The sequence below is a fragment of the Talpa europaea genome (genome assembly GCF_964194135.1).
Source record: "Talpa europaea genome assembly, chromosome: 13".
Classification (NCBI taxonomy): Eukaryota; Metazoa; Chordata; class Mammalia; order Eulipotyphla; family Talpidae; genus Talpa; species Talpa europaea.
Genome location: NC_140080.1, coordinates 60,990,308 through 61,016,079, shown reverse-complemented (window position 1 = coordinate 61,016,079; position 25,772 = coordinate 60,990,308). Strand labels below are relative to the sequence as shown.

Genomic DNA, 25,772 nt, shown 5'->3' with positions numbered 1-25,772 from the left:
GTCTTTTATACCCAAATAGCATGCCAAAAGCCCACATAATTTTCCCCCATATGAATATAAAACATTTCACTTGGAGTTAAGATGAGCAGAAAGCATTACAGAAAATATTATGATTTCAAAAGAGGAATTAACTCCAGGGAGATGGGTTTTAAGGAATTAAAGATCACATTTCCATACTAACATCTGCCAGAGAGGGGGAAAAAAAAATTAGCAAAGGAAAAAGCTCCCCAGGGCTGCTGCTCACATGGATAGGGTCCCTTTGGATACACAATGTCTTCCAAACCTTTCCAGGAAGCATCAAGAGTGCTCTGCATTGGAACCCTAACCTTCTTCATCTATTTCATTTTTGTACTTGTTTGCATGTAAGATCCTAGAGTTCAGAATGGCCAGGAGATATGGACAGAGCACCAAGATCACCTTCATTTCATCTGCTTTCAACTGCTCAGCCCATTGCCAACAGTGTCTGATCAGGCAATATCTAATGCCATCCAAGGTTCTTAAGCTTTCCCTTATGCCAATATTTGGCCGCTTGTTAGAGTTCCAGAACCCTGGTGAGTCCCTATTGGATGTGATACGGTTCTATCTCTTCTAGATGGAATATTTCATTGTAACAGAAATATTCTCTTGAGGACATAAAAACAAGCAACCAACTTCAACATTTAGAGAAAAGAAAATCACAGTGGTGGGTGAATATAAGGGTGCATGAACACAACTCAGGGGTGTCCAGAACCTGGGAGTGTCGAGGACCCAAATGAGATACTGGAACACACGTGAAACACATTTCCATGCTGTACTTCACTCCCTGCATGCTCAGAAAGCAAGACAGAAAATGCTTAACAATGCTGGTGGTGTCGGTTAAATTTTGCTCCCCCTAAAACATGTTGTATTTCTATCCCCTGTACCTGTGCATGTGTGTGGCCTTACTTGGAAATACAGACTTTGTAGATGTAATCAAGTAAGGATGAGGTCATACTGAATTGGGGTGGCCTCAGCTCCAACAACTGGATTTAATGAAGCTATCTGGACATGCCCAGACGCACACAGAGGGAAGACACCATGACACCAAGGACCACTGACCACCACCAGGAGGTAGGAGAGGCAAAGAATAATCCTTCCCTAAAGTCCTTAGTGGGTATATAGCCCAGTCGGTACTTGGATTTCTAACTTCTGGCCATACAACTGAGAGAGGGTGCATTTTGGTTGCTGTAAGGGACCCAGGTTGTGGTCCTTTGTAGGGCAGCCCTAGAAAGTGAATACAGCTGCATTCAGTCACTTTCTTTCAGTGCTACTCAGCTGGAATCTGGGAGGGAGGTCCTCTGTGTTCTTAAGCTGCATCAGCGGGTGAAGAGATGATGTTCTAGTTCAGAGAGCTGCAGAAGATAGAGCCAGAAGCCTGAGCCCAAGGTGGGGCAGGTGCTTGAGAGCTGGGTGGAGCCCTAGAGGAGTGGGATTCCAACAGGTAAGGACAGGGAATGTGGAGTCCAGCATTCAGGGAAACCCGGCCCAATACAGGGATGTGTGAAGTCACACTTGTATGCACTGGAGTGGGTAGGGAGTAGTGGAAGATTTCTGAGAAGCAAGCGACATGATCTTCCTCCCCTCTTCTATTCCACAAATATTTCTGAGCACTAACTCTCTACCAGACATTGTGGGGGTGTGGGGAGTTTTTGAAGGACACAGACAAGGAAGGGATCCATCTTTACAAAGCTTATGGTTGGGTGGGAGAGGTTCACACAGGGATGTGAATTCCCCGATAGGGCAGTAGAGGGCGCTATAAAGCACACTGAAGGAACAGTGACCTAGCCTGAGAAATGCAAGGTGGGCTTCCAAAAGGAAATGACTGGTAAACCGAGAGCTGAGAGACAAGTGGTGTTCAGGATAGAAGGAGAAGTCATGCTTGGGTATGGAGAAACTGGAGTGAGCCAAAGCTGGAAGGAGAAAGAGTAAAAGATGTAAGTGCCTTTGCTCACCTCCACTTGCCTGACCCATCAGGGTCTCCACTCCCCTCTGCAAATCACTCTCATCAACACCCATGGCAAATTTAAAGCTCAGACTGATTGTACCAACACTGAGTTGTACACTTCTTGAGACTGGCTTGCATGGATGTCCCCAACCTGTTTGACAGTTACTTGTCCTTGTTCATTCAAGACTACACGATAAAATATGAATAAAAATTGAGGGAAGTGGTACATCTATTAAAAAATAAACAACACTGAGTGTTTAAAAAAAAGAATTCAAACAAGGCAAGTCACTAAAAAAAAATGCAGTTGAATAGTCGAGCAAGACAACTATAAATCATAGGGAAATATTGCAAAACTCCCAAAGAACTTTGCACTTGAATTCTTGAATCCTTTAAAGAAGTCCAGTCTGCACACAACAGCAATGGGTGGGAATGATGATAGACTGATGCCAGAGACAGGCTCCAATCAGTAGGTCTGTAGGCAAAGAAAGGCCTGGCATCAAAACAAAAAACTACTGAGTGAATGATCACCAACATGCCTTAAAAGCACAATGTTTACACTACATGTAATTTTCTTTTTTTTTTTTTAAGACTTAATTATTTATGCATACAAGAACTGGGGTATAAGCCAGAGGTTCAGGGGGTGAGAGGATTCACCAGCGTGGGGAGCAGAACAGGCAGATCTAAAGAAACAACTGCTGAGGGGAGCAGCGGAGCGGGCGAGACAGGAGAGGTCTGCTGCGCCATGTGGGTTGCTCCCTGGCCGGCTGGGGATCGAACTCATGCTGCTGTGGCTGGCAATAGCCCGACAGAGCTGTCTTTAACCCCTGTGGCACTAGGGAGGCCCCTATATGTAATTTTTGTGGACATTTCTTCCAACATTAACTAACCTCTCCCCTTAGCCACCTAGTTACTGTAAACAACTCAGCACAACTGAAGGCGGCATGGGAGAGAAGGGCTGGTAGAAACAGATGGCATGGGAGGTGCAGGTCAGCTCCAGAAGGTCTCCTGAGCCCGTGAGAGATCTGTCCTGGCCCTTGGGAGGCTGGGAGTAGTTAAGATGGGGCTGGTGACTGAAGCAGTGGGATCGATGAGCTTCCCCAGTGACAGGGGCTGGAAAGAGAAGAGGAAGGGCTGGGAGAGAGGACCTGCAGCGAAGGGCATAAAGAGGTGAGAAGGGGGTGTAAGAGTCTGCTGGGGGTTGCCATAACAGAGCATTGTATGTTGAAAAGTGACAGAAAGAAATGGACTGTCTCCAGTTGTGGAGGCCAGCAGTTCAAGCTCAAGGTGTTGACAGAGCCCTGCTCCCTCTGATGAAGGCTCCGGCTCAGGATCTGGGCCTCTCTTTTAGCTTCTGGCAGCTCCTTGGTTTGGGGCAACAGAACGCCACCTTTCACTCAACAGGCTCCCTATGCGCAAGTCTGTCTCCAAATTTGTACCTCTTATGGTGCTAGTTGTATTAGATCTAGGGTCCTCCTTAATTCAATACGACCTCACCTTAACCAGTTTCATCTACAATGACTCTATTTCCAGGAAAGGATGGGTCACATACTAATGTCCTAAGGGTTAGGACGTCGACATCTGGATTTTGAGGGGCACAATTCGGGGAGTTAAGAAGGAGACAAGTCAAGTGCAGTGTCACAGAAACTAGGAAGTCCCCTCTTGAGCCCTTGTGTCCTCTCCTACCTGCTCTTACATGTCAGGCCACACGTGACCCCCAGCCCTGCACTGCTACCCTCTGTAACTATGACTTTCTCCTGGGATCACTGCATACCACTGAGACCAAGGACTGGTCTTCCCCCAGGCTCCCAGGTTGCTGGCTAAGGAGAGAATTGAAACAGAATCACCAAGTGAAGGTTCTGTCCAAACCTAACCCCTAATTCTTTCCTCATTTTTATACTCTATAAATCAAGCTGGTTGAAAAGCAGTGATACATACTTGTAGGCCACAGCTTTCCAGCAGTGTACACCCCCACATGCACAAAGCACTGAGCAGTTGCTTATGACTGCAAATCATTTCTCTGAAAAGTTGCGTGCAGAGTCACAGAGGAAGCCAGCACAACCTCCATGCTTTTTAAAAGAGGTACAAAGAATAACACCTTCATAAAACCTAGTATGCAGTGCTGACCACCCCTCCTTGCTCGCCCCCCAGCTCCAAGGCATAAGTAGCCAGAGCTCCCAGTGGGGGAGGGGGGGTCTACTAGCCAGCTCCTCTCTTCCCATTCTCAGTACCAGAGGGAAGCAAAGGACGTGGATCAGTTATATTAGAGAGCAGCTCTGGATGACATGAGAAGAAGTCTTAGTGAGGTCTTGGCATTCTAGAAGTCTCAGTCCAGTCTTCCCACTCACTGTCCCTCAAGACTGAGGTGTCACTGACAATTGGCTGTAGACACTGACGCTGTTACTAATGCCGAAGCTTCCCTGCCAGCCTCCTGCTGCTGGAAGGTGATGGTGTTTCTAGTCTTTTAGTGAGGAACGAAAATTCTAAGAGGGGAAGTGCCTGCTCAGGGGGAGCAGATGTAGGGAGCCTCAGAAAAGGCAATGACAGTTTTCTTCTTTTAAGAAGGCCAATCCAGAGGTGGTAACTAGCTGTGTTTATTTTTTGAAACATGCCACTTTCTCCAACTAACTAAACTAGGTTCACAGCTTGGAGCTGATGAGATCACAAACAAGGTCTTAATTTAGTTGCTACCCATCCCCCCATTCCCTCTAAAGCTTTCAGTATTAAAAGGAAAGTCCACAACATGAATTCAGTTACTGCACATTTGCCAACTTATTTTAAAAAGTAGATAAAAGGTGCTAAAATCTTTTATATATTTTTGTTTTGTTTTCCTACTGAGTTCACACTTCAAAGAGCCAGCACTCTAGCTTACTGTTTTTTATCTATTCCCATCTCAAATCCTTTTAAATCTCTTTGAAAATTCCTCCTGAGGGACAAGCTAGTCCAGGCACTCACAGCAAAGAACATTTCTCTGCTTGCGCAGAATGAAATGATTCTCAAAGCAGACCCAGGCGGTAAGGACTTCTAGTGCACATGGCGGCCATCACTTGGTGTAACGCAGATGTTGGGAAACCAGATGACTTCAAAAGGATGCCAGAGAATGCCCACAAGCTGCATGTCTGAGGGAGAGCAGCTCCCATTTGAAAGGAGGGCGCTTGTCTTTTATCACTGAGACAAATGTTTTTGAGTCTTAAGAGTTAGAAGGCTCAACGGGAGAGGCACTTTCTCAATGGGACCGTGAGTGTCACCAGGCACACACGTCTTGAGAGGCCACTGGCTGGCCTTCAGTCTTCAGGGTCCGAATTTTCATCTGCCATTCTGATGACCCAGGTGAAGTAACCATGAGAGCTACAGGGACCGGCTCTTCTACTAAGAGGCAGCTCCCACTTGCCAGTCACCCTGATCAAGGACCTTCCAGATGTTGGGGCATGGGGCCATTGGGCACCTCTCTTTTGTGACAGAAAGTTTGCTCCAACACTTGTGAGTTTTAAAAATGACTATGGGTCATTTTTGAACTTCATATCAAAATAAATTCACTTTCAGAAGACAGCACACCACACCCTCTAATCTTCTATAAGAACAAGGTTACCAAAACACCTGCAGAGCTCCTGCTCCAAGCTAGATCGTGTCAGCCCTCTGCTCAGCACCCTCATGGCTCCCATATCACTATAACAAAAGCAGATGTCTTCACCATTGACTCTCCCTGAACTTTTCAGGGCTCATTTCTTCCTCCTCTCTTCTCTCTACTCCAACTATGGGGCTTTCCTACAGTTCCTCAGTTATGTACTGTATATTCCAGCCTCAGCAACTCTACAGTTGTTGTTCTGTCCACCCTGAATGCACTTCCCTATAGTGTGGCCTGCACTTTAATTATTGTTGACCGACCTCGCATTTATCCCTGTTAAGTTTAATCTTGGTAATTTGGGTTCCCAGTGTTGAAGTAACCAAGTCCTGGTTCTCATCTGTAACACATCCTCCTTCTCTTCCTGCTCTGATCTTCCACATGGCCAGAGAGGAGGCTGCTGGCCTTCATTCCACAGAGGAGATAATGCTCAAAGGGAAACCTCGCGTTATTCTTTCTAAACTCCCCTGCAAGCTAACAATGGGCAGCTAACAAATTTCAGCTGCCTGCAGTGTCTCCTGCTGCATCCAACCAACTTGTCACCATTCGATTCACTGGGATGTGCTGAACTGAGTAACAGCCTAACATTTGCCGAAATCAAGAAATGTCATGTCGAAGGCAGTGCCTGATTGACTGAGCTAGTAATTCTACCAATGAGATGAAGTTAACGTCATAGGACTTTTTCTCAGTGGAGTTACACTGACTGCTAGCAACCTCCACTCTTTTCTGAAGCACACCAACCATTCATTTAACAACCCATCCCAAACTCTGCCCACAGTCAGCTCCAGGCTTGCTGCTCTATGATTATTAGAACTTACCCTCCACTACCACCTCAGTCTCTTTTTGACTTTCTTAAGACAATATTGGCCTGTCTTTTCACTTGCCGTTTTAAAGATGATTTGTATTTCTAAATTCTTTCCATTCCCTGTGATCTTGTCCTGAGAACTGAAACTCATTTAAAAGGCCTCTCCATTCATTTATTCCACAAACGCTTCCGAGAGCCTACGCTGTGCCCAGCTCAGTGCTTTATTTAGTGTCTGCATTTCAGTTCTACGTATTGAAGCTAAAACTAGCTCAGCAGCTGACATCAGTTCTGTCCCTATACCATCAGCCCCAAGGATTTCACCATCATTTCCCTCCCTTTTCCGAATATGGTTTTAAAAGCCATCACTGGCATTTTATTTTATTGCAGCAAAATACATGTAACATCAAATATGCCGAGCAACCATATTTAGGACAATTCAGTGCCATTAAGTACATACGTGATGGCGTGCAAACACCGCCACTATTTTCAAAACTTACATTGCCCCAAGTGAAAACCCGCCCCCATTATGCAACAATTCCCTCTTCCCCAGGCCTCTGGTGACCTCTAATGTATTTTCTGTCTGTATGGATCTACCTATTCTAGATTTTCTATAAAAGGAGTCATGCAATATCTTACCTTTGTGCCTGGCTTATTTCAGTCAGTTTTCAAGGGTCATACATATTGCAACACACATCATACTTCACTCCCTCTTTATGTCTGCATAATATCCCTTTGCGTGTCTACACTGCATTTTGTTAAAAGAATCCATTCATACATTGATGGATACTCTGGTTGTTTCTACCTTTTGCCTACTGTGAATGAGGCTACTATGTACATTGGTGTACAAATATCTGAATTCCTCTTTTCAATTCTTTTAGGCAGTGGAATTGCCATATAGTAATTTTATGTTTAATTTTTGAGAAACTACTAAACTATTTTTCCATAGTGACTGCACATTTTATTTCCTGCCAGCAGTGTACAAGGGTGCCAAATATCTTTTCTTTTTATCAATCTTTCATTCACTCTAGATTTTTCTCTGATGTACATCATTCTATAAGTTTGCTCAAGCCACTCTTTTATTAGTCATTAGCCTTTAGCTAATGACTAATAAAATGACATGAGAATTCAACAGTTTTCCCAGAACTCACCATGACATGCTGTCATTTAGTGTGAGGATTCTTATCAGCCACCCTCCTTTCGATCATGAGAATGAGCTTTAGAATCTGAAGCTTGCATCTGGATTCCACCCCCCTTTGCAGCTGTGTGCTCCAGTTTCCTCCTTTTTAAGCTAGGATGAGGTTTCCTTTGGTTGTGGTAACAAAGTACCACAACATTAGTGGCTTAAAATAACATGAATTATCTTATAATTCTGGAGATCCAAAATCTGAAATGGATCTCATGGAACTAAAAGCAAGGTGCTAGCAGGGCTGGTAACCAACTGGAGGTGTTAAGGGAGAACAGTTTTCCTGCCTTTTCAGTTTCCAGGGGCTGCCACATTCCTTGGCTTGTGGCCCCTTTCTCCATCTCAAGGTCTGCAATGGACAGTTGAGTCTTTCTCACATCATAACACCTGACACTGACTCTTCTGCCTCCCTCTTCCACTTCTGAAGACACTTTCAGTCCCATCCAGATAATCCAGGATAATCCTATTTTGAGGGCAGCTTTTTAGCCACCCCAAACTCTATCCGCAAATTTGCATCTCCTGTGCCATGTAACCAAACACATTCAAAGATCCTGAGGATACAACATGGACATCTTTGGGAGGAATTATTCCACTTAACATAACAATAGCAATGCCTTTCTCAACAGGTTTTTTTTTTTTTTTCCTCAAAAATTATTTGTTTTTTCAAGTTCTTTCCATTCTTCGGGACATAGTTATAAAGACTGAAACTTATTTAAAAGTTCTCTTCACTAATTTACTCAACAAAGACCCACTGAGCTGAATTGCTGCAATAAAACACACAGTAAGCACTCAGTAAGTGTTACCCATTATCACCTTATGATAGTCCTTGGGCAATTTATAATCCCTTTGGGCAATATGGTTGCAGCCATAAGAATCCACTTCTGAGTCTGAACTTCACATGTTTCATCTTCCTAAAGTCCACCAGCATTGCCTTCTTTTCTAGCTATCAAGTCCAACATGGCGTCCCCATCAGCTGCCTGTGTTTGTGTTAATACAGAAGTAGAAATGGATCACAGGGCTCCCCTCACTGCCTCTGCTACCTGTGAGGAAACACTCAGCAGGACCAGGAGGAACTCAGCCGCCCGTCTGGCTCTAAGGGCAGACTTTAAGCCTCCACTGCTGGGTCTGCGCTGTGCCCAGCTCCATGCTTCCTGGCTCCAGCTCTGAGGGTTGCAGCAGGGCTCCGAAACACCCCAGCCTCACTGTCTGCACTTCATCTACACACAAGCCTCCTGAGGTTTCTGGGGCTAGCCTCACAGAAGTCACTGATTCCTGACAGAAAGTGTGGTTTGTACTTGAAGTGGGCTGCGTCTCCACCGGAACCACACCTGCTCTGGGAGGTGTTCACTCCTGCTTCCCCTGTCTGTTGGGCTCCATCTGATGTCAAGCATGAAGTAAGTAAACACAGAACCTGCCAAATCCCCAAGGTTAATTTCTGAGCAGTGATCCTGATATTACCGATCAGAAGGCACAGTGGGGGTTTGTTCTGTTTTTTTGTCAGTCAAACAAATACCATCTTTTATTGTATTGGTTCTCAGTTTTAATATTTCCCCCCTTTTTATCTCTAATTGTGCTCAACATTCATAGTCAGGTCAGTGACTGACGCCCCTGAAAGACACTCCCCTCTGTTTTGTCAGTGGCGCTGCACGACCAACGACAGTAGCCATTTTGTCATTGCTGAGACTGGAGTCCCAAGCCCTTCTCCATGCCTTTGCCTGGTGCTCAGGATCAGGAGGCTTGACAACACAGGAGCCCTCACTCTAAGGTCTTCTGCTCCAGAACAACAGGCAGGCCTGGGTCTAGCCTGCAGTCTGAGAGGTCTGTGCTAGGGGGACTGGGTCTGGGCAAGGGTGTGAGTGCACAGAAATTGGGGCTGGAGCAGGGAGGACATCCACTGGGGCCTGGCTATGCCTGCTCTTCTTCTATCTCTCTTCCCCAGGTTTTTCACCTCAGGCCATTCTGTTTTCAGTCCTGACCATCAAGCACATTCATGAACACCTTCAGCTTCTCCCTAAGCCTCAATTCTCCCGAACGCAGAGAGGCAAATCAGAGTTGAACAATTCCAGTTCTTGCTGAGGGGACACAGAGAGCCCAGTCTTCCCTCCTGGGAGCATTACCAGGATCCCTTCTCCCCACCACTGCTGGCCCTGCCACCCTCTCACAGGACACGACACTCCTGGTGCTCAGCAGGGAGTGGGGGACAACTCTCTTTCCTTTCTCAAAGGCTCGCTCACATCCTCCAATTCATTAGCTCTTGACCTCCATTTCCTTCTGTCACCTCAGAAATCGTCGTTTTTTTCCTTCCTGGCAGCTTCCCGGCTTCTTTCATCTGAGAACAATCCATCCTTGATAATAAACCAGGGTGGGGAGGGAAAGCAGCCTCAGCCCTTTCATCTTTCTCTGGCACAGGAAAAGCAGTTCTCACCTGGACAGATACAACTGGCTTGTGGAAGGCAGTTCCCACAACAAACTGACTGAGGCATTCCTGCCCTAAGTCCCAGCTCTCAGCTCTTCAGATAAGCAAAGAGTTTCTTGTGGTTCCCTCTGAAAACTGCCCTGCAAAACCATCAGCAACTGCACGCTCTCTGGCCTCTCTGTGTTCTTCCTGGGTCAAGGACCTGATGGGGAAGGAGATTTGGTCACGTAAGGTGGTGATCCCACTCAACCAAATCCTTCCTTAGCTACATCCTCTCACTACCAGGCTAGTTATCTGGCTTTGTGTCCTCCAGAGCATCAAGAGGTGGGGAATCCCACTCATTTGGCTTTGTCATTTTTTATTTAGAAATTAAAGGTTTTCTATGTTTAGTTTATGGCTAAAGAGATAATGAACAGACATACAAATGTAATTTACTGAATAATTATACTAAAAATGACATAAATAAGATTTGAGGTTAGCAAGCAGGGATCTCATGGTGGTAAAATCAATCACAATAATTGTGACAGTAAGAGGAAGGGTGAGAGAGAGAAATTCTGAGTCCTAGCTGGCAGATGACAACTATGTGCTGCACAGAGGAATAGACACTGACTACATAAAAATTATCTGATGAGAGCTCGGCTTTGCTACTCTGAAACCAATGAAAAGATATGAAATTATGTCTTCTGTTCAAGGAAGATTTTGAAAATAGGTATAAGCTCAGAAAAATACATCTTTAAAAACTGTTAGTGCTATGCTGTCCATTGTACAACAAATTTTGAGCCAAGTTACAGCAAGGCTGGTTTTTTTTTCATTCCATGAGGCTAACTGAAGACATTTTTGTCAATTTTTATCAGGTATGAACTAAACCAGTGGAGGGGGGTGGGGGCTGGGATCTTCTATCAATCACAAGGAGTTACACCCCCAAACTCTTTTTGGCCAGTCCACCACTCTGGGACAGTGTCTAACTCTCCCACATTCAAGGAAACCACTGTCCATGTCCCAGGTCAGTGGGGAGGAGCTGCCCTAGGGATGCAGAGCGTTGGGCACCCAAGAGGCTTTGCAACTCTGTCCCCAGTGCAGCTGACTGCTGCCAGGAATGGACTGGGCCATTCAGTCATAGCAAGCTGGCAACAAGGATTCTGATCCATGTGTTGCCAGGAGAGTTTTAATATCACAGTCATAAATTTCAACCAAGATAATTTTCACTTAACAGTGCTTTCCAAAAGAGCCAGTGAAGGTCTGGAGAAACACTTGCTCCACATGTCAGAAGGCCCAGGAATCTGAATCAGCGCCCAGGAAGAATCTGTTGGCAAAGTCTTTCTACTCTCCTAAAGGGAGTCATCAAAGCTAGTGCCAAGACCAAGTTCAGGCGCAGATCTGGAGGGCTGTTTACTGACCAGAGCACACAGCCCCAGTGGAAGAAGAAAACAAAACCCCACACAGCCAAAAAAGCAGGGCGGGAGTGGGGGGAGCCCTCAATTATTTGTTGTTCAAGTTTTCTATGAAAATATGTTTAAATACAATTAAAAATTCAGTTTGTGGTTAGTCTAATAATCTCATCGAGCCTGTGGTCACAGCGAGGGCGTGTTATTGTCTACAGGCGTCACTGGACAGTTCTGATAGGCATGGGGTAGAAATGGTCTGTTTGGGAAGGTTACATGAATCCTGTTCATCTCACCAGCATGGTCTTGGCTTTGCTGAGGTCTGGCTGTTCGGTCCACCTCTGCCTCCCCTTCCCTACACACCCACCCCCTCCCACAACAGGGGAGCTGGAAGGACAGTTTTTGTGAGTGTGATACCTTCCATTCCTGGTATCATGTTGCCTCATATTCTTGATAAAATGAATCTTCTTAAAGTTCTTTGGTCTGGGCGAACCTGAGAGAGTTCGACATCTGAAAAATAAAATCATTCCAGAAACACAGTCAGTTGCCCGTTGGACAGCTGAGACATCTCCACACAAAGACAGGAAGGAAAGAGCAGACACATGGTTGAGTCACCCCAAGGATAATGAGGACGACACGGCTGGAAGCAAGGAAGCTTTAAAAAAAACCCAAATGACAGACAACTTCCTTGATAATACTGATAATAATTTATATGGGTCTCTGAAAAGCCAGCTAATGAAAACTATTGTCCCCAGTTACAATAACATAATCTACACAGATTCCAAAGACATCATTCTTTATTGTCATCTTAAAAAGAATCCCCCTGTATCAACACCGGTAACGGGAACACAAAACTGTAACTTTAAAGGATATGGGGGTGGGGGGGGGAGATTGGAAAATGAAGTTTAAAGAGTCTCTAATCATTTTTCTTCCATAGCAGGACTTTGACCTGATCAACCTGGACAGCTGTCCCAACTATATTGTGCCTGGAAGTTGCAACTTTACTTTGAATGATAATCAGACACCCGACTAGAAATTGTTTTCATTTTAAGATAAATTTTTAAATAAATATTCGTTGTACAAAATGACTTGGCTTCAAATGCTTTTTTTTCCCTGATTGTATGACATTTGCTCGCACCACAGAGCTGGCAGAACAGAACACATATTGAAAAGGTCTTATTTTGTGTAGACATATATTTTTTTAAAGATTTATTTAGTTATGCATACAAGAACTGGGGTACAGGCCAGAGGTGTGGAGGGGGGTGAGAGGATTCACCAGAGACAGAGTGGGGAACACAACAGGCGGATTGACTGAAGTACACTGCTGAGGGGAGCAGCGGGGGAGTCAGGAGAGGTCTGCTGCGCCATGTGGGTTGCTCTCTGGCTGGCCAGGGATCGAATACGTGCTGCAGTGGCTGCAGATAGCTTCATAGGTTGTGTATTAATCCCTTGCGTCACCAGGGAGGCCCCTAGACATATTTTTTGTATATATCTTTTTCTTAGTTACCTGGCAATCTCCAAATTACAGAATGGCAATCACAAAATACCAAACAACCATGAGAGTTTAAATTTGTTTTTTCTTAAGAAAGGGAGCTTTTCTGTTTTGGATTTTGCTACCAACAGGTTTTGTTACTTAAACCTTCTGACCGTGGCTACCAGAGCTGGCTCCTGCCATGGGGTGTGGGTACCTGAGATCTTGTACTCTAGGGGCTGAGTTTCAGGGAAGCGGTGCCCACTTTCCAAAGCCACACTGAGGTCTGCACTGAGTCATCGCCGAGCTCAGCCAGATCTGACCTTTGAGGTTCCAGGTAGGAGAGATGACCGGACAAGGAGGTACAATTGAGTGCACAGGGTGGGAGCACAGGGGGGCACAGGCTGGGAGAATTGTCAGCATCAGAGACCTGCACAGCAGGTCCAATCTTTACTCCCCTCCAAGGGCACAGCTTAAGGGAAAGTGACTGACGTCCCCAGCCCAGACCTCAGGGGCTGGTCCTCCAAGTCCCCTGACCTACCTTTCCAGCAAGGACCAGTCCTCCCAGGAGCCTTTCCCAGGGAGAATGAAAATTATTTTTCTCCATAAGAGATAGCACCTTAAAAGGTAATTTAACTTAAATAAAAAATCCCACTGCAGAGAATGTGTACAGGCTAGAGTAGAAACATAGTCTCAGCTATGTCTTCATTTGGTGGCCTGAATCAGGAAAAGGGGGTTCCCCAGACCTTGGGCAGAGAGGAGGGAAAGGCCCCTCTGGTCATGTCTGCTGCATCTGAGCTGGTGCCACAGCCCAGCTGCCAGATGCTTCAGCAGAAACCATCGTGTTCCCAGGCTCCACCTGCAAACTCACCACTGACCCCGACACATCACTATTAGTAGTTCAGATCCCACGCCAGTGTGACTGTCAGAATTAAATGCGATGGTGTGTACTCAGGTGACACATCCAAACACAAAACTACACTTTGACATGTAGACAGGCAAATCTTCATAAACAAATTTCAAGTGTTGTGATTATTAACAAACTATCAGCTACAAAGGATGGTTACTATTTGCCCCCTTTCTTCCTGAAACTGCAGCCCTTATGAAGGATCCTAAACTCTTGCTTTAAAATATTCTTTTAAAAACCTGCAGAGCCTTGTCTGAGGACATTTCAGACAGGGCTAGAATAGGAATGGCACCCACAATTCCTCCTCCACGCCAAGCTTCTGAACCCAGATTTAGTTGGCTTGGGGCTGGAGGGGACAGGCCCTCACTCTGCCGTCTTGGGGCAGCCCCTGGAAACAGACCCAGGGCGTCCAACTGCCTCAGTTGTACCTCTAGAACAACTGCTCAAGGCTGCAGGTAACCCCAGACCCCTATATCTTACACTAAGAAGGTTCTAGAAACACCAGGGAGGAGAGGAGACTCTCTGAAAGTGTAAAGGTGTGTTTCCATTGGTTTCTGGACAACACCAAGCATTCTCAAGTGTTCTCACATCCTCACTCTGCTTCTCCCAAAGAGCAGACCTTCCCAGGCCAGCTGTCTGGGGGTAATGGGGGGTAGAGATAGACTGTGAGTGGGTTCAGGCACCTTACAGAACTACCACCTCTAAAAACTCTGGCACCTCCCCACTCCCTGAAGCAGGCCCAGACTCCACTGCAGAGGAGGGTTGGCCTGAGGCTGCGCCTTTTCCCCTATCATTGTCCTCCAGATTTGAGCATGAAATTCCCAACTTTCTAATGAAACTGAAAGTGGCCAAAAGGGCCACTGGGGCTGTGCGTAACAACGGGGTTGGGGCAGTGACAGTAATGGCTCCAAGGCCTAGATGGGCTAGGAAGCTGGGCAGGCGGTAACGGCTGCCATACATGCTGCAGATGAACTGAGATTTTTCTGGATTTTTTAGTAGATGTCCTAACTCATTTTTAGGGTACCTGTTCTCACCCATCAAGTGGAAAACCTCTCAGTCTAGTCCTCTTCTTGTAAAAGCTCAATTCTCAGAGCTCTGGTGGATATAAGAATCTAACTATGATGTACAAGAGAAAAGACTTCAGAGGACAACTTGACAAAGGGTCTTTATTTTAATATCGGCACCCAATTCTTAATGGCAGAGCTGGGGATCTAGCCCTTCATTCGGCAAGCTGTTCGTTGTCACAAATGTTTTTAAGCATTCAACTAAACCACCAGGGAATCGCAGAAGCACTTTAAGAGAATTGTGGCGTTAGCAACAATTGCCAAGGAAACTGGAAGCCTGAACACTCAGGTTGTGGCAGGTTAAGCAAAGAACGAATTAATTTCAAAGCCTCCTGCATTCACGTGTAAACATTCATTTAAAAACACACATTTTAAATGATGCAAAATTAAGTTAGGATAGAATTAAATTAAAAACTAATTTAATGAAAGATTAGCTGTTTCTTGTTAGCACTGATTACAGGATACACTTAATTATGCAAAAGGTTTTTAATAGATGCCTTGGAACCATCTGTTCAATGTGCGGAGTTTAAAGCAAGTTGGGCTAATAGCCTTCCACCCCCTCACTTCCCAAAAACACTTCAGTGTCATTACTGGTACATTCATTTCACAGAATTGGGGAGCTGGAAAGGGCCTCAGGGATAAGACTTATCTGCCCCTCCCATCTTGCAGATGAGAAAACTGAGGTCCCAGAGAAACTAGTGCATTTCCAAGGCTACCCAACCAGTTAGTAGAAGAATCAGACCAAGAACCAGGTCCCCTGACTCCTAACTTAATGCCCCTGCCGAAATGCCGAGCTAATTGAATTTTTCAGGAAAGAGTAAGCTCCTAAGTAAATAACAGAACTATTTTGCAATTTTTAAGAAGTCCCATTTGGGAAAATAAAAACATCTTAAACTGCTCAAACTCCTTTGGAGTCTGACTTCTGCAAATTTACACAAGATTTGCTGGACATTCAGTACAGTATTCCGTTAAGTGTTGGACAAAAATCCGATCGAGGCACATAAACCATTTTTACTCTGATTATGCGCTCACAAGACTGAGGGGTGGAGGGTTGAGCCTGGGGTGTGGGGGAGATTCTGAGAGAAGGAGGCAGGGGTGACAGAGCATGTGACCAGGAACACAGCACCCTGTCCTCCTCAGGGACACCCCCTACCCCCTCCAGGCCCTGCCATCTGAAATCCCTGAGGAAAAAGTAATATTTTTAGCCTGTAACTTTTTTTACCTAGTTCCTGACTCAGTTACTCTATTGCTCAAAGGGCCATGGCTTTTGCAGCCTGTGGAGACCCCAGTGGCTTTGCAGCTCTATTCATTGCTATTTGTGGCAGGGGTGACCTTACCTGTTCAAATGCCAAAGTCCCTCAGTGCCTATTTCTCTTCTACTCTCACTGATTACCTTGGACCACAGCCAGTTCCCTAGTTTGACTTAATGCACTTTTTGTAAGACTCCTTCCAGGAAACAGCCTCTCCTAACATTAATAGTGACTGATAGGAGACTTGTAACCAAACCACACTTGTCCCGCAGCTACAAGCCACTCATCTGAAGAAGGCCCCAGAGATTCCATTCATTTTCAAAAAGACATCAAAAGTAGAAATCTGACTGTCCAGACCTGACTTTCTCTTTGGCATTTCATCAATCAAGGTCGCACAATACTTTCCACCAGACCCCAGGCCAATCTGTGTACCATTCTTCATCCAGATGGCCTGTGGACAAGACCTGTAACCTGGGCATTGAAGCTCCAGGTAGGGCAGGAGCCTCTCCACAGCAGTAGCCGCCCAGACGGAGAGAGAGGAGCCCAAGATCTGTAAGTGCTGGCGAGTGGCCAAGGCGCAAGGAAAGCAGATGTAGTTCTGGGGGGGGCCCTGGTCTGGCCAGTGGGATTCCTCCCACGGGTTTCTACCTCTGCCACCCGCTGCACAGTCCCTGTGAAGCCACACTGTGTAACCCTGCCTCATCTCTGTCCCAGGGAGGAGCACCTATGCTAGCCAACTGGACTGGGGTTGACTAACGGAGGGCCAGATGAAGCAGTGCAGGAGTAGAGAGAAAATTGCCTGGCATGGCTCAGAAATTACTGTCTCCCCCCAAAAGATGACTCCCAAGCACTTCTCTAATCCTGAAGGAGAGACAAAGGGAGCCCCAAGGGAGCACTCACCGAAATCCTCAGCAAGTTTCCCCAGTTAGTAAGTGTGGAGGGATGTGGGCACCTCCTAACATGGCCAAGACTGTGACCAGCACATGAGCACCCTGAAAAAAGGACATTGCCGAGCTCCTTTTCTATCAAAGCATCAGTTTACAAAATGAAATGGAAGCCATGAGGGGAAAATGCTCAAATTCTTAGCAAACTGGGCTATTTCAAAACTTAAATGGGAAATTTAATAGTTTTCTAGTTCTAATGGCCCTCAGGTTTGGGTTTCCAAACTACGAGTCTGGGTATCATGTGGTCATTTAAAAAATTGAATTCTTGGGCCTCCCCGGTGGCGCAGTGGGTTGAGCGCAGTGCTGTGAAGCTGTCCACAGCCTCTGCAGCGCCGGTTCCATTCCTGGCCGCCCAGGGAGATTCCCACATGGCGAGGCAGACTTCTGTCTGCTTTGGTTGGTCTGCCTGTTCTGCTCCCCACTCTGCCTCTGGTGAATCTTCTCCCCCTCTCACAATTCTAGCCTGTGCCCCAGCTCTTGTATAAATAAAAATAAATCTTTAAAAAATAATAAAAAATTGAATTATTAGACAGTAACTTACAAAAAAGAAAAAGCCACTTTGGCATCTTGCACTGCAGGCTGTTGGCATTAACCAAAACTAACGCTGAAAACTCACCTCCGTAGAGGGGCGTTCTCCTCAATATCTTCCAGGGTCTCCAAGGATGATCTCTGAGAGATGAGGCGGCGTCTGCAGTTAGCAAAAAAAAAAAAAAAAAAAAAAAAAAAAATTAGGAGTTAAAGTGACATTGTAAAGTGGACCAGGCATTTCTGTACATCTATAACTGTTCTAAAAAATAAAAAGCCCATTAAAAGAAATGGAATAAACGATGTCTTTAAGAGCTGCCATGTCCTCAGCCTGCAGCCCTTAGTGCCAGGCCCATCTTGCCTTGCTGAGTCCTGAGATTCTGCCTGGTAACAGGGCAGCTTTGTTATGGTCAGGGACATGACTGGTCCTTTTTATGCTACAAATGCCCCCAAAATGAAAAGAGACAAGGTGCTTCTTGTAATATACAGTACAACTTGGGCACTGTGTGCACTGCTTCTGCGGCATTAAATGGTTCTGTCAAGTATTCAAATATCAGAGGTCTGAGGCTGGTGAGCTGATAAATATTAAATTTTAAAACCATTAAATAAAATCTCAAAATTATTAGGATGCCATAAGAAAGTGACGGTCTCTGGATGCTGATGATGTCAAAAGAAACCAGAAACAAGAAAGTATGATTCCTCTGGGAGAGTTTTCTGGATACCAGTAAGAATAAATATCAGGACATGATTAATCAAACCATTAATTCTTTCGAGCTGCTACAGCAAAACACCTGCTAAAACTTCCCCAATCTAGTTTCTTCTGCCAACTAAAATAAGAACAGATCCTTCGATTAGATGAGAATATCTGTTTCAGATGTCAGGTGGTGAAAACTTTATCAGAAATCCACTTAATAAGGACCATCATTTCTTAGTCAATGATTTGGTGTGTGGGTGGGGGTGGGGGGGGTGAGTAGAGAGAAAAATCTGATTAGGTTTTTACTTAGAAAAAATGAAAAAAAATAGTCTATTTGGTGTTATATTTGACAAAATTTAAGTTAAGAATATGCAATTACAAGAGGGGAGGGTGTGGACAGCACAATGGATTCTGAAGAGGGACTATGGGTGCTTTGGTGGTGAGAGAGCTCCGGTGACCACACGTGAGGGGAGAATCCTGTGCTGTCAAAATATTAACAAGGATATAAAACAATGGCACTTCATTAAAAAAAATTAAAAATAAATTTTAAAATGCAATTATAATCTTGTTCTAAAGAATAGAAACTGAAACAAGTATTTTGTTTTGTCTGTACTTTTCTTACCAGCTACTGAGTCCTCTTGCTTCATATTTTACTTTTATTTATTTATTTTTAAAAAAGATTTATTTATTTATTTGTACAAGCACTGGGTACAGTCAGAAGCACGGGAGGGTGAGAGAATTCACCAGAGTCAGAGTGGGAAATAGAACAGGCAGACTGATGAAATACACTGCTGAGGGGAGCAGCGGGCACGGCAGGAGAGGTCTGTCATGCCATGTGGGACCCTCGCTGGTGGCCGGGGATCAAACTGGCACTGCAGAGCCTGCGGGCAGCTTCACAGCCCAGCTCTCAACTGCTGCGCCACCAGGGGAGGCCCTTTACTTTTATTATTAAAAAAAAATTTTGGATTATGTTTTAATAAGATAATCAGAAAGATCAATTTTGCAAACTATTCAAGGGTTTGTCATTTTTCTAAGCACCTCTCTTATCTTTTGCTATTCAAATCCTTTCTCAAATATCACACACCCTCCTTTTCTCTCCAACTGAAAACTGTTCTCATTCTTGCAGGTCCTCAGAGTTCTCCAACATCCCCTTCAGTATTTTCCATGCCATGCTGGACCTTTTCAAGAGCTGCAGTATCACTCTGAAAATGAATTTCACTGAATTTCCATTTCCAAAACTGCCAAATTTCCAGCAATGTCCCCAAGGCAGTGGTTGCAGGGAGACACCTGACCTGACCACACCCTTGCTCAACTGACCAGGGTCAGGCTGGCTGGCCTGGTGTCACAGAGCACTCCATAAAAGGGGGAGCTACAATATTCCCTACCCCCGCTTAATGATCGCTGGAGCTGAGCCTCAGGTGAATCTGTATCGCATGAAGGGCAGGTGGGTTCCAAGAAAGAAGGAGAAAAGAAGAGCTCTGGTTCCTGCAGCCTGACTTGCACCCTGGTACTGCTGGGAAGGAGACATGGAAGGAAACACATGGAGGAGAGACATGTAGATACCTGTGGATGAGACACATGGGGAGGCTGACAATGGCAGCGTTATCTTAAAACAGTATCTCCTTTTGTCTCAGCTTTTTGGGACCTGCTTCAGAACCCCTGTCCTATGGTTTCCTGCCAGAAGGTTCCTTAGATATGTGGCAAGATTTGATGCCTTAGAGTAGTTGCTTTGGGCTAACTCTGTTTGGCTAGACATTTATACACAAGGGGGTGGGTAATTTAGGGTGTTTTATTGGGACACTAATATTCTTTATTCTCTTTCTTCTCCATGCACAGTTATTCCATTATAGTTCTTTCACACTAAGAGTATGCTTTGCCTTTGTGCACATGATGGATGGATGCTTTTAGAGTATGCAAACTTAGGGGTCCCAGGGTACCCCTTGGTTGCATGCTAACACTGGCTTTGGTCCCTCCTCTAATTCTAGTCAGTAACACAGGGTAACCCAAAATGTCTTGAGCATGAGCCCACCCAAGACCAGGTGCTCCTTCCATACTACACCCCCTTCTGAGTGTAACTGACTCTGCACGTCACATTTGCTGATGCACTGTCCATCTATAAAATTAGCGGCCCCCTCCCAGGCGTCCATGCAGTTCTCACTTAATTTCAGTGTCTCCACCATAGTCAGAAAGGTAGTAATTAAAGTAATATTTACTTTGTTTACTTCCGCATAATGTTCTGAATTTTAAAATCAAAAGCAAAATATTAATTTAAGCATGCATACTAAATTGTCATTAGAAATAACTTGGCAGGCCGAAATAAATGTTCGCATTTTAGATCCTGGAAAGCTCAACAAATTCTGTAGAACAGCAGAATAGCAGTTAATGTTTTGCTTAATCTGCAACCAGACTGAAGCAACTGTGCTGCTTCAAGGACACCCCTCCTTCAATGACCCTAACACAGATCCACTAGAACCTTCCGTGGGCAGCTCCTTGGGCAGAAAGCCACAGGCAGACACCTGGGTTCAACCTGCTGGAACTGCAAGTCTGGCCTGTTGGGAACCAGCACAAGCGTGAGGCAGGCTTGACTTCTCAAGGGGGAATCAAGGAACGACCAAAGAATTCCATTAACAGCCCCTCAAGTTTCCCCAGTGTTTGGGGCTGCTTCTCCCTCCTCGTGAGCAGTATGGCCATTGCTCCAGCTGAAAGGGCCAAGTGAATCCCATGGTGAACACACCAGGGCCCAGCCTGGCAGGGGCCCACAGGCTTTTATGCAACTCAAGCCAGGGTGCACACCCCAGGAAAATGGGCCCATTCAGAGAAGCGTACAAGTTGACAGTTCCATCGAAGAGTTGCATCTAGCTGTTTCCAAGCTGGAAAAGAGACGTGCTTTTTAGGAAAATAACCACAACAGAATATATCCTTCTATACAAGGATTTGTATTTTAAAAACAAAAAACCAGCTCATGAATTGAACAGATTCTCTCTCTCTCTCTCTCTCTCTCACACACACACACACACACACACAGGGCAGGCATCTAGGGTCTGAATTCTTTAAGGGAAACAAACCTAAACTCTAATGCCCACCTATTCCGTTAAATTCAGTGACTGCACTTCCCCTTTCCTTCTTCATGAACAGAACCAAGCATTTAGATACAGAACCGTCATTACAAAGAAACTGTCATAAGGTGCCATGAAACTGAAGACGTGATACCTGCCCTTCCTACATAAACACTTAAAATATATACTCCTATATAAATGTTCACGTCCCATGAACCGGTGTTGCTAACCCAGGGGTGCTCACCTCTGCCTCCTGCTGCCTTCCCAGATCCTTTGAACAGATGCAATAACCTCTCCCTGCCTTCTAGCCTCACAAATGGAAGAGAAGGCCAAGGGCATGTGGCCAACCGTCTTCACCAGCCACATTAACTCAGCAAATCTGCCTTATAAACTACGTCCATTACCATGCAGACTCATCTACACAGTTAACCAGTGCGGTCTTTGCAAATTTTAATGATTGACAAAGAAAACTTAGCCTCAGACTGAAACAGCACACTACCTTATGAACCAAGAAGGCCTGCAGTAAGAGCCCAGCAGAGCTCAAAACAAAAGTATGTGCTGGTCTTCTGATTTCAGGGTTCCCTGTGTTGTCTGCAATCACTGTATGGGCCCTTCCATACTGGCCATGAACACTTTTGAGGCTGATATGGTTCAAGTTCAATCCTTGTACCTAAGTCAGTCTCTCTAAAGCACCCAGGCACATTTTAGAACATTATCCTTTCAATGCTGCACTCTGGGGAAGGGCGTGCTAATCTGTGACAAGACATCTGTGTGGATCTACCTGTGTGGACCAAATTAATCTGCTTATCACTGGGGTGAATGGCACATCACTGTACACTCCGGGGACCCGTGGCTGCTCACCATGGTTGTTATAACTCATCCACCTACACAGGAAGCTTATGAAAAGGTCACTGGGTGGAAAGAGAAAACACCACATAGACAAGCATGTACTAGGGTGACAGGGACCAGACAAGGCAGGACCCAGAACTTCCCAAGTGTCTTTTAGGCACAAAAGTGTTACCAGCTCTATTTTCAGGATGGGGCAGTGACCAACCAGCCACACTAACTAACCAGGGGGAAGCCGGTCAGTGGCCTGGCCATCCTGACAGGCCTCCTATTGGCAACGAATCTGGGGACTCCAGGATGGTGAGGGGCAAGGTTGTGCTGTGCTCAGGATAACACCACTAGCTTTTCTGGTAAACTAGTCTGCTAAACAGTTGCTTTGGGGACAGAGCTGATGTGGGCAAGGAGAAGGGGCAAATGCCAAAGAGCCTGACTGTTGCACTCTGGGCTTACTGCTGTCTCTGCTGGCCCGTGAGGCAGGGCAGGGTCACCTGGGGTCTAGTTGGGTGAGCTGTGCAAGGCTCCATCTTATGCAGTGACCTAGGACAGCCCAAAGCCGAGCACGAGGCACTGGGCACTGCAGGAGACAGTTCTGGCCCAAGAATGAGACCAGCATGTGACCCCCCTGGCCTTGACATTGGTGTCAACCAGGAAGTTAGGCTCCATTGATGCACTCCACCTGGCCACACCCTAGAGCACACTGGGAATATTAAAAATCACTGACACCTAGGCTTCCCTCCAGAGTCTGACTTACTGGTCTGAGTGTGACTGGGTGAGGTGATTTTTTAAAAACTCCTGGAGGTTCTGATGAGCATGAGGGATGAGTCTCCCTGAGCTAGGTTGTCGCCTGCCCAGGTCAAACATGGGTGAGGGTCCACTCCTAACATTGCAGTAACTGACTTACCTATAGGAGCAAATGGAGGGAAATAACTATAACCCACCCCCAAATAAAAAGTTGCTTCCTTTATCCTTGAATGAGCTGTGGTCAAGTTCAAGCAAAAAGGAAAAGGGATGTTAAGCCTGGAGATCTGAGCCTGGAGAAGGTTCACAGATTTTTTAAAAATAAACACATACCAGTGTGTAAGATGTGCATGTCACATATGTGCAGAGTCACATGAGTGACATGTGACGAATTCTGGGTTTTTTCTGGGAGCAAAATAAAGCAGTGAGAGCAAAAGGGGACATACCATCTGGCCACCAATCACCACACTCACAAAAAAGGGAATTTCCTGAGGCTCTAGCTCCCCCAGGTAAGGAGGGGTTCTTGGCTGTAAGACGGGTCACCTGAGGACAGCTACCTCTCATAGGTGTGAAGGGAGGGGGCATCGTGGCTACCTCAATTACACAGGCCATGGCACGCTGAGGTCATGATTACTTCAGGCTTGTCCAGACAGCTATTATGACCGAAGAAATATATAACCCAAGCATAAAAACAACTTATTAATAGAGTCACATGCATCCTCACACTTGTAATTTGTTGTTACTTGAATCCTTCTCCTACTGACCATCTTGCTTCCACAGAGCACCACACTAGACAGTGAGCTGCTTGTGTGTGTGTGTGGGGGGGTGGATCCCTGCTTTCCTCAGCGGCATAGCCCTAGGGATGGAGCAAGCTTCGCAGACTGTAGGCATCCATCAAGGCTGGCTGCATAAACTAATGAGTTCCCTCATCGGGCAGGTGGACATCCACAGGCTTTTCCAGAGAACACCTGCTCTTCCCCTCTAAGCCTGTCAATATACAGACCTAGTGGACCCTCTCTACGCCACACATGAGCACCCAGTCTGGTTAACAGACGCCCAGAAATCATGCTCAGAAAGCTCCCAAGTGCCCCACGACAACAAGAAGTAGAGAGAGGTAGAAAATTCTCATCCAGTGAGCAGGGCAGGTGGGGACATGGTCAGCCCCCCAGGCACAGCTCAGCTGTTCCCAGGTAAGGTCCTGTCTGTTTAGAATGGGCTTCTTCTGTTTGAGTTTATTAAGCATGTGTTTTTCCAGATGGAACTTTTCCTGCTTGTACAACTATAAAAGTTGTACATCTCACTGTCAAACAATTCCAATCAGGAACTGTGTAAAGCAGAAAGTGTGTGTCCTTTCAGAAGCTCCACATCTATTAACTAACATAAATATATACGTGAGTGGGACCTCAGATAGTAGCTGAGAATCTGGAGCCCTCTCCCAGATTGGGAAGTGGTCTCTGGAACTGAATACCCTGTTCTCTGCAAAATTTCTGGGTACAGATGAGGAATTGACAGGCCATGCTTTGCTGCTAGAGATGAGGGGCGCCAAGGACCCGCAGTAGCACTAAAGACTCCAACATCATGCTTGAGGTCTGGTCCCAAGGTCTATAGGCCCATCAGCATGGGAGCAATGGCCCGAGACCCTTTTGGAGGCTGGAGGACTGTCGGGGTAAAATGGTCCTGAGGGTCAGTTCAGAATGCAAACTACTAACACAGGTGAAGCTATGCTGGGGGCTTTGGGCAAGCAGTCGGAGCTGGGCAGCAGGTAGTTCCCTGCTTTGATTTCTTAGCTGAAGGGAGTTTTCATTTCTTAGCCTACTAAGAAAGCTTGGCTTAGAGCTGCCAAGCTTCCAATGGGCCCCAATGAAAACCCATCAAGAAAAGCCTTGGGGTCACTCACCTAGAAAGTAGAGCTGGCCTTTTTGGCCATCAGAAAATCCCTTTGTGAAATGTCATAAAATCCTGTTCTGTTTCTTGTATCCCCACATTGCAGACATATTATTTTGTTCTAGAAAGTGTTCAGCTCATGCAAAAAAAGGTGGCCTGAAGAGTAGAATACTAATCTGTAACTTTACACTGATTTACTATAAAGTCTATTACTTAAAGGAGCCCTAAAAAGAACCTTTTTTTTTAAATTTTTTTTAAAGATTTATTTTTTTATTTATACAAGCACTGGGTACAGTCAGAAACGTGGGAGTGTGAGAGAATTCACCAGAGCCAGAGCGGGGAACAGAACAGGCAGACTGATGAAGTACACTGCTGAGGGGAGCAGCGGGCGTGGTAGGAGAGGTCTGCACGCCATATGGGACCCTCGCCAGCGGCTGGGGATCGAACTGGCACTGCAGAGGCTGTGGGCAGCTTCGCAGCCCAGTGCTCAACCACTGCACCACCAGGGGAGGCCCCCTCTATATATCTAAGAATTATGCTTTCATTTATTTATCTTTTGTGAAAATGCTGGTTTTCAAACACAGGTGATGGGCCCTTTGAAAGCACAATGCACCTTTAACTTCAGTTATTTTTACCCTCTAACAGTTTTAATCTGTGGAGACCACAGCACCATTAGCTGGCTTCCCAGATTCAATCATTAAATGTGATAATATTGTTCAAGATTTGAACAATTTCAAGATGCAGATGCAACCTTAGCGGAAGCTGGATCAGTGTACTCAGTGAAAAAGCAAACTGTTTTGCACTAATACATGTGTTCACAGATGAAGAAAGAAAAATCAACTGTCACCTCTTAATGGAAGCTACATAGAGTCGTAAAACAAAAGGACCTTGGCTTCAACCTGAGGTAGCATTCACAAAATTTGTGCTTAGTTGTGGTTTCCCCAAATCTACAGCTTTGTCCAGCAGCAAAGGTGCTGATGAAATTGAGCACGATCTTCACTTGCCAACCTGGCAATGGCTGTTTG

The 25,772-nt window shown here is 45.6% G+C and overlaps 1 protein-coding gene across 1 annotated transcript in view; it reads right to left on the bottom strand.

Moving 5' to 3' along the window:
* CABLES1 (Cdk5 and Abl enzyme substrate 1) overlaps positions 1–25,772 on the bottom strand; it is a gene marked incomplete at both ends in the record, with an annotated part of 97,644 nt that overhangs the window by 39,410 nt on the left and 32,462 nt on the right. Inside the window, 2 exons of the mRNA XM_084252424.1 lie at positions 11,786–11,878; positions 17,621–17,692. Coding sequence (XP_084108550.1) covers positions 11,786–11,878; positions 17,621–17,692 — 165 coding nt within the window. The remainder of the gene's footprint in view (positions 1–11,785; positions 11,879–17,620; positions 17,693–25,772) is intronic.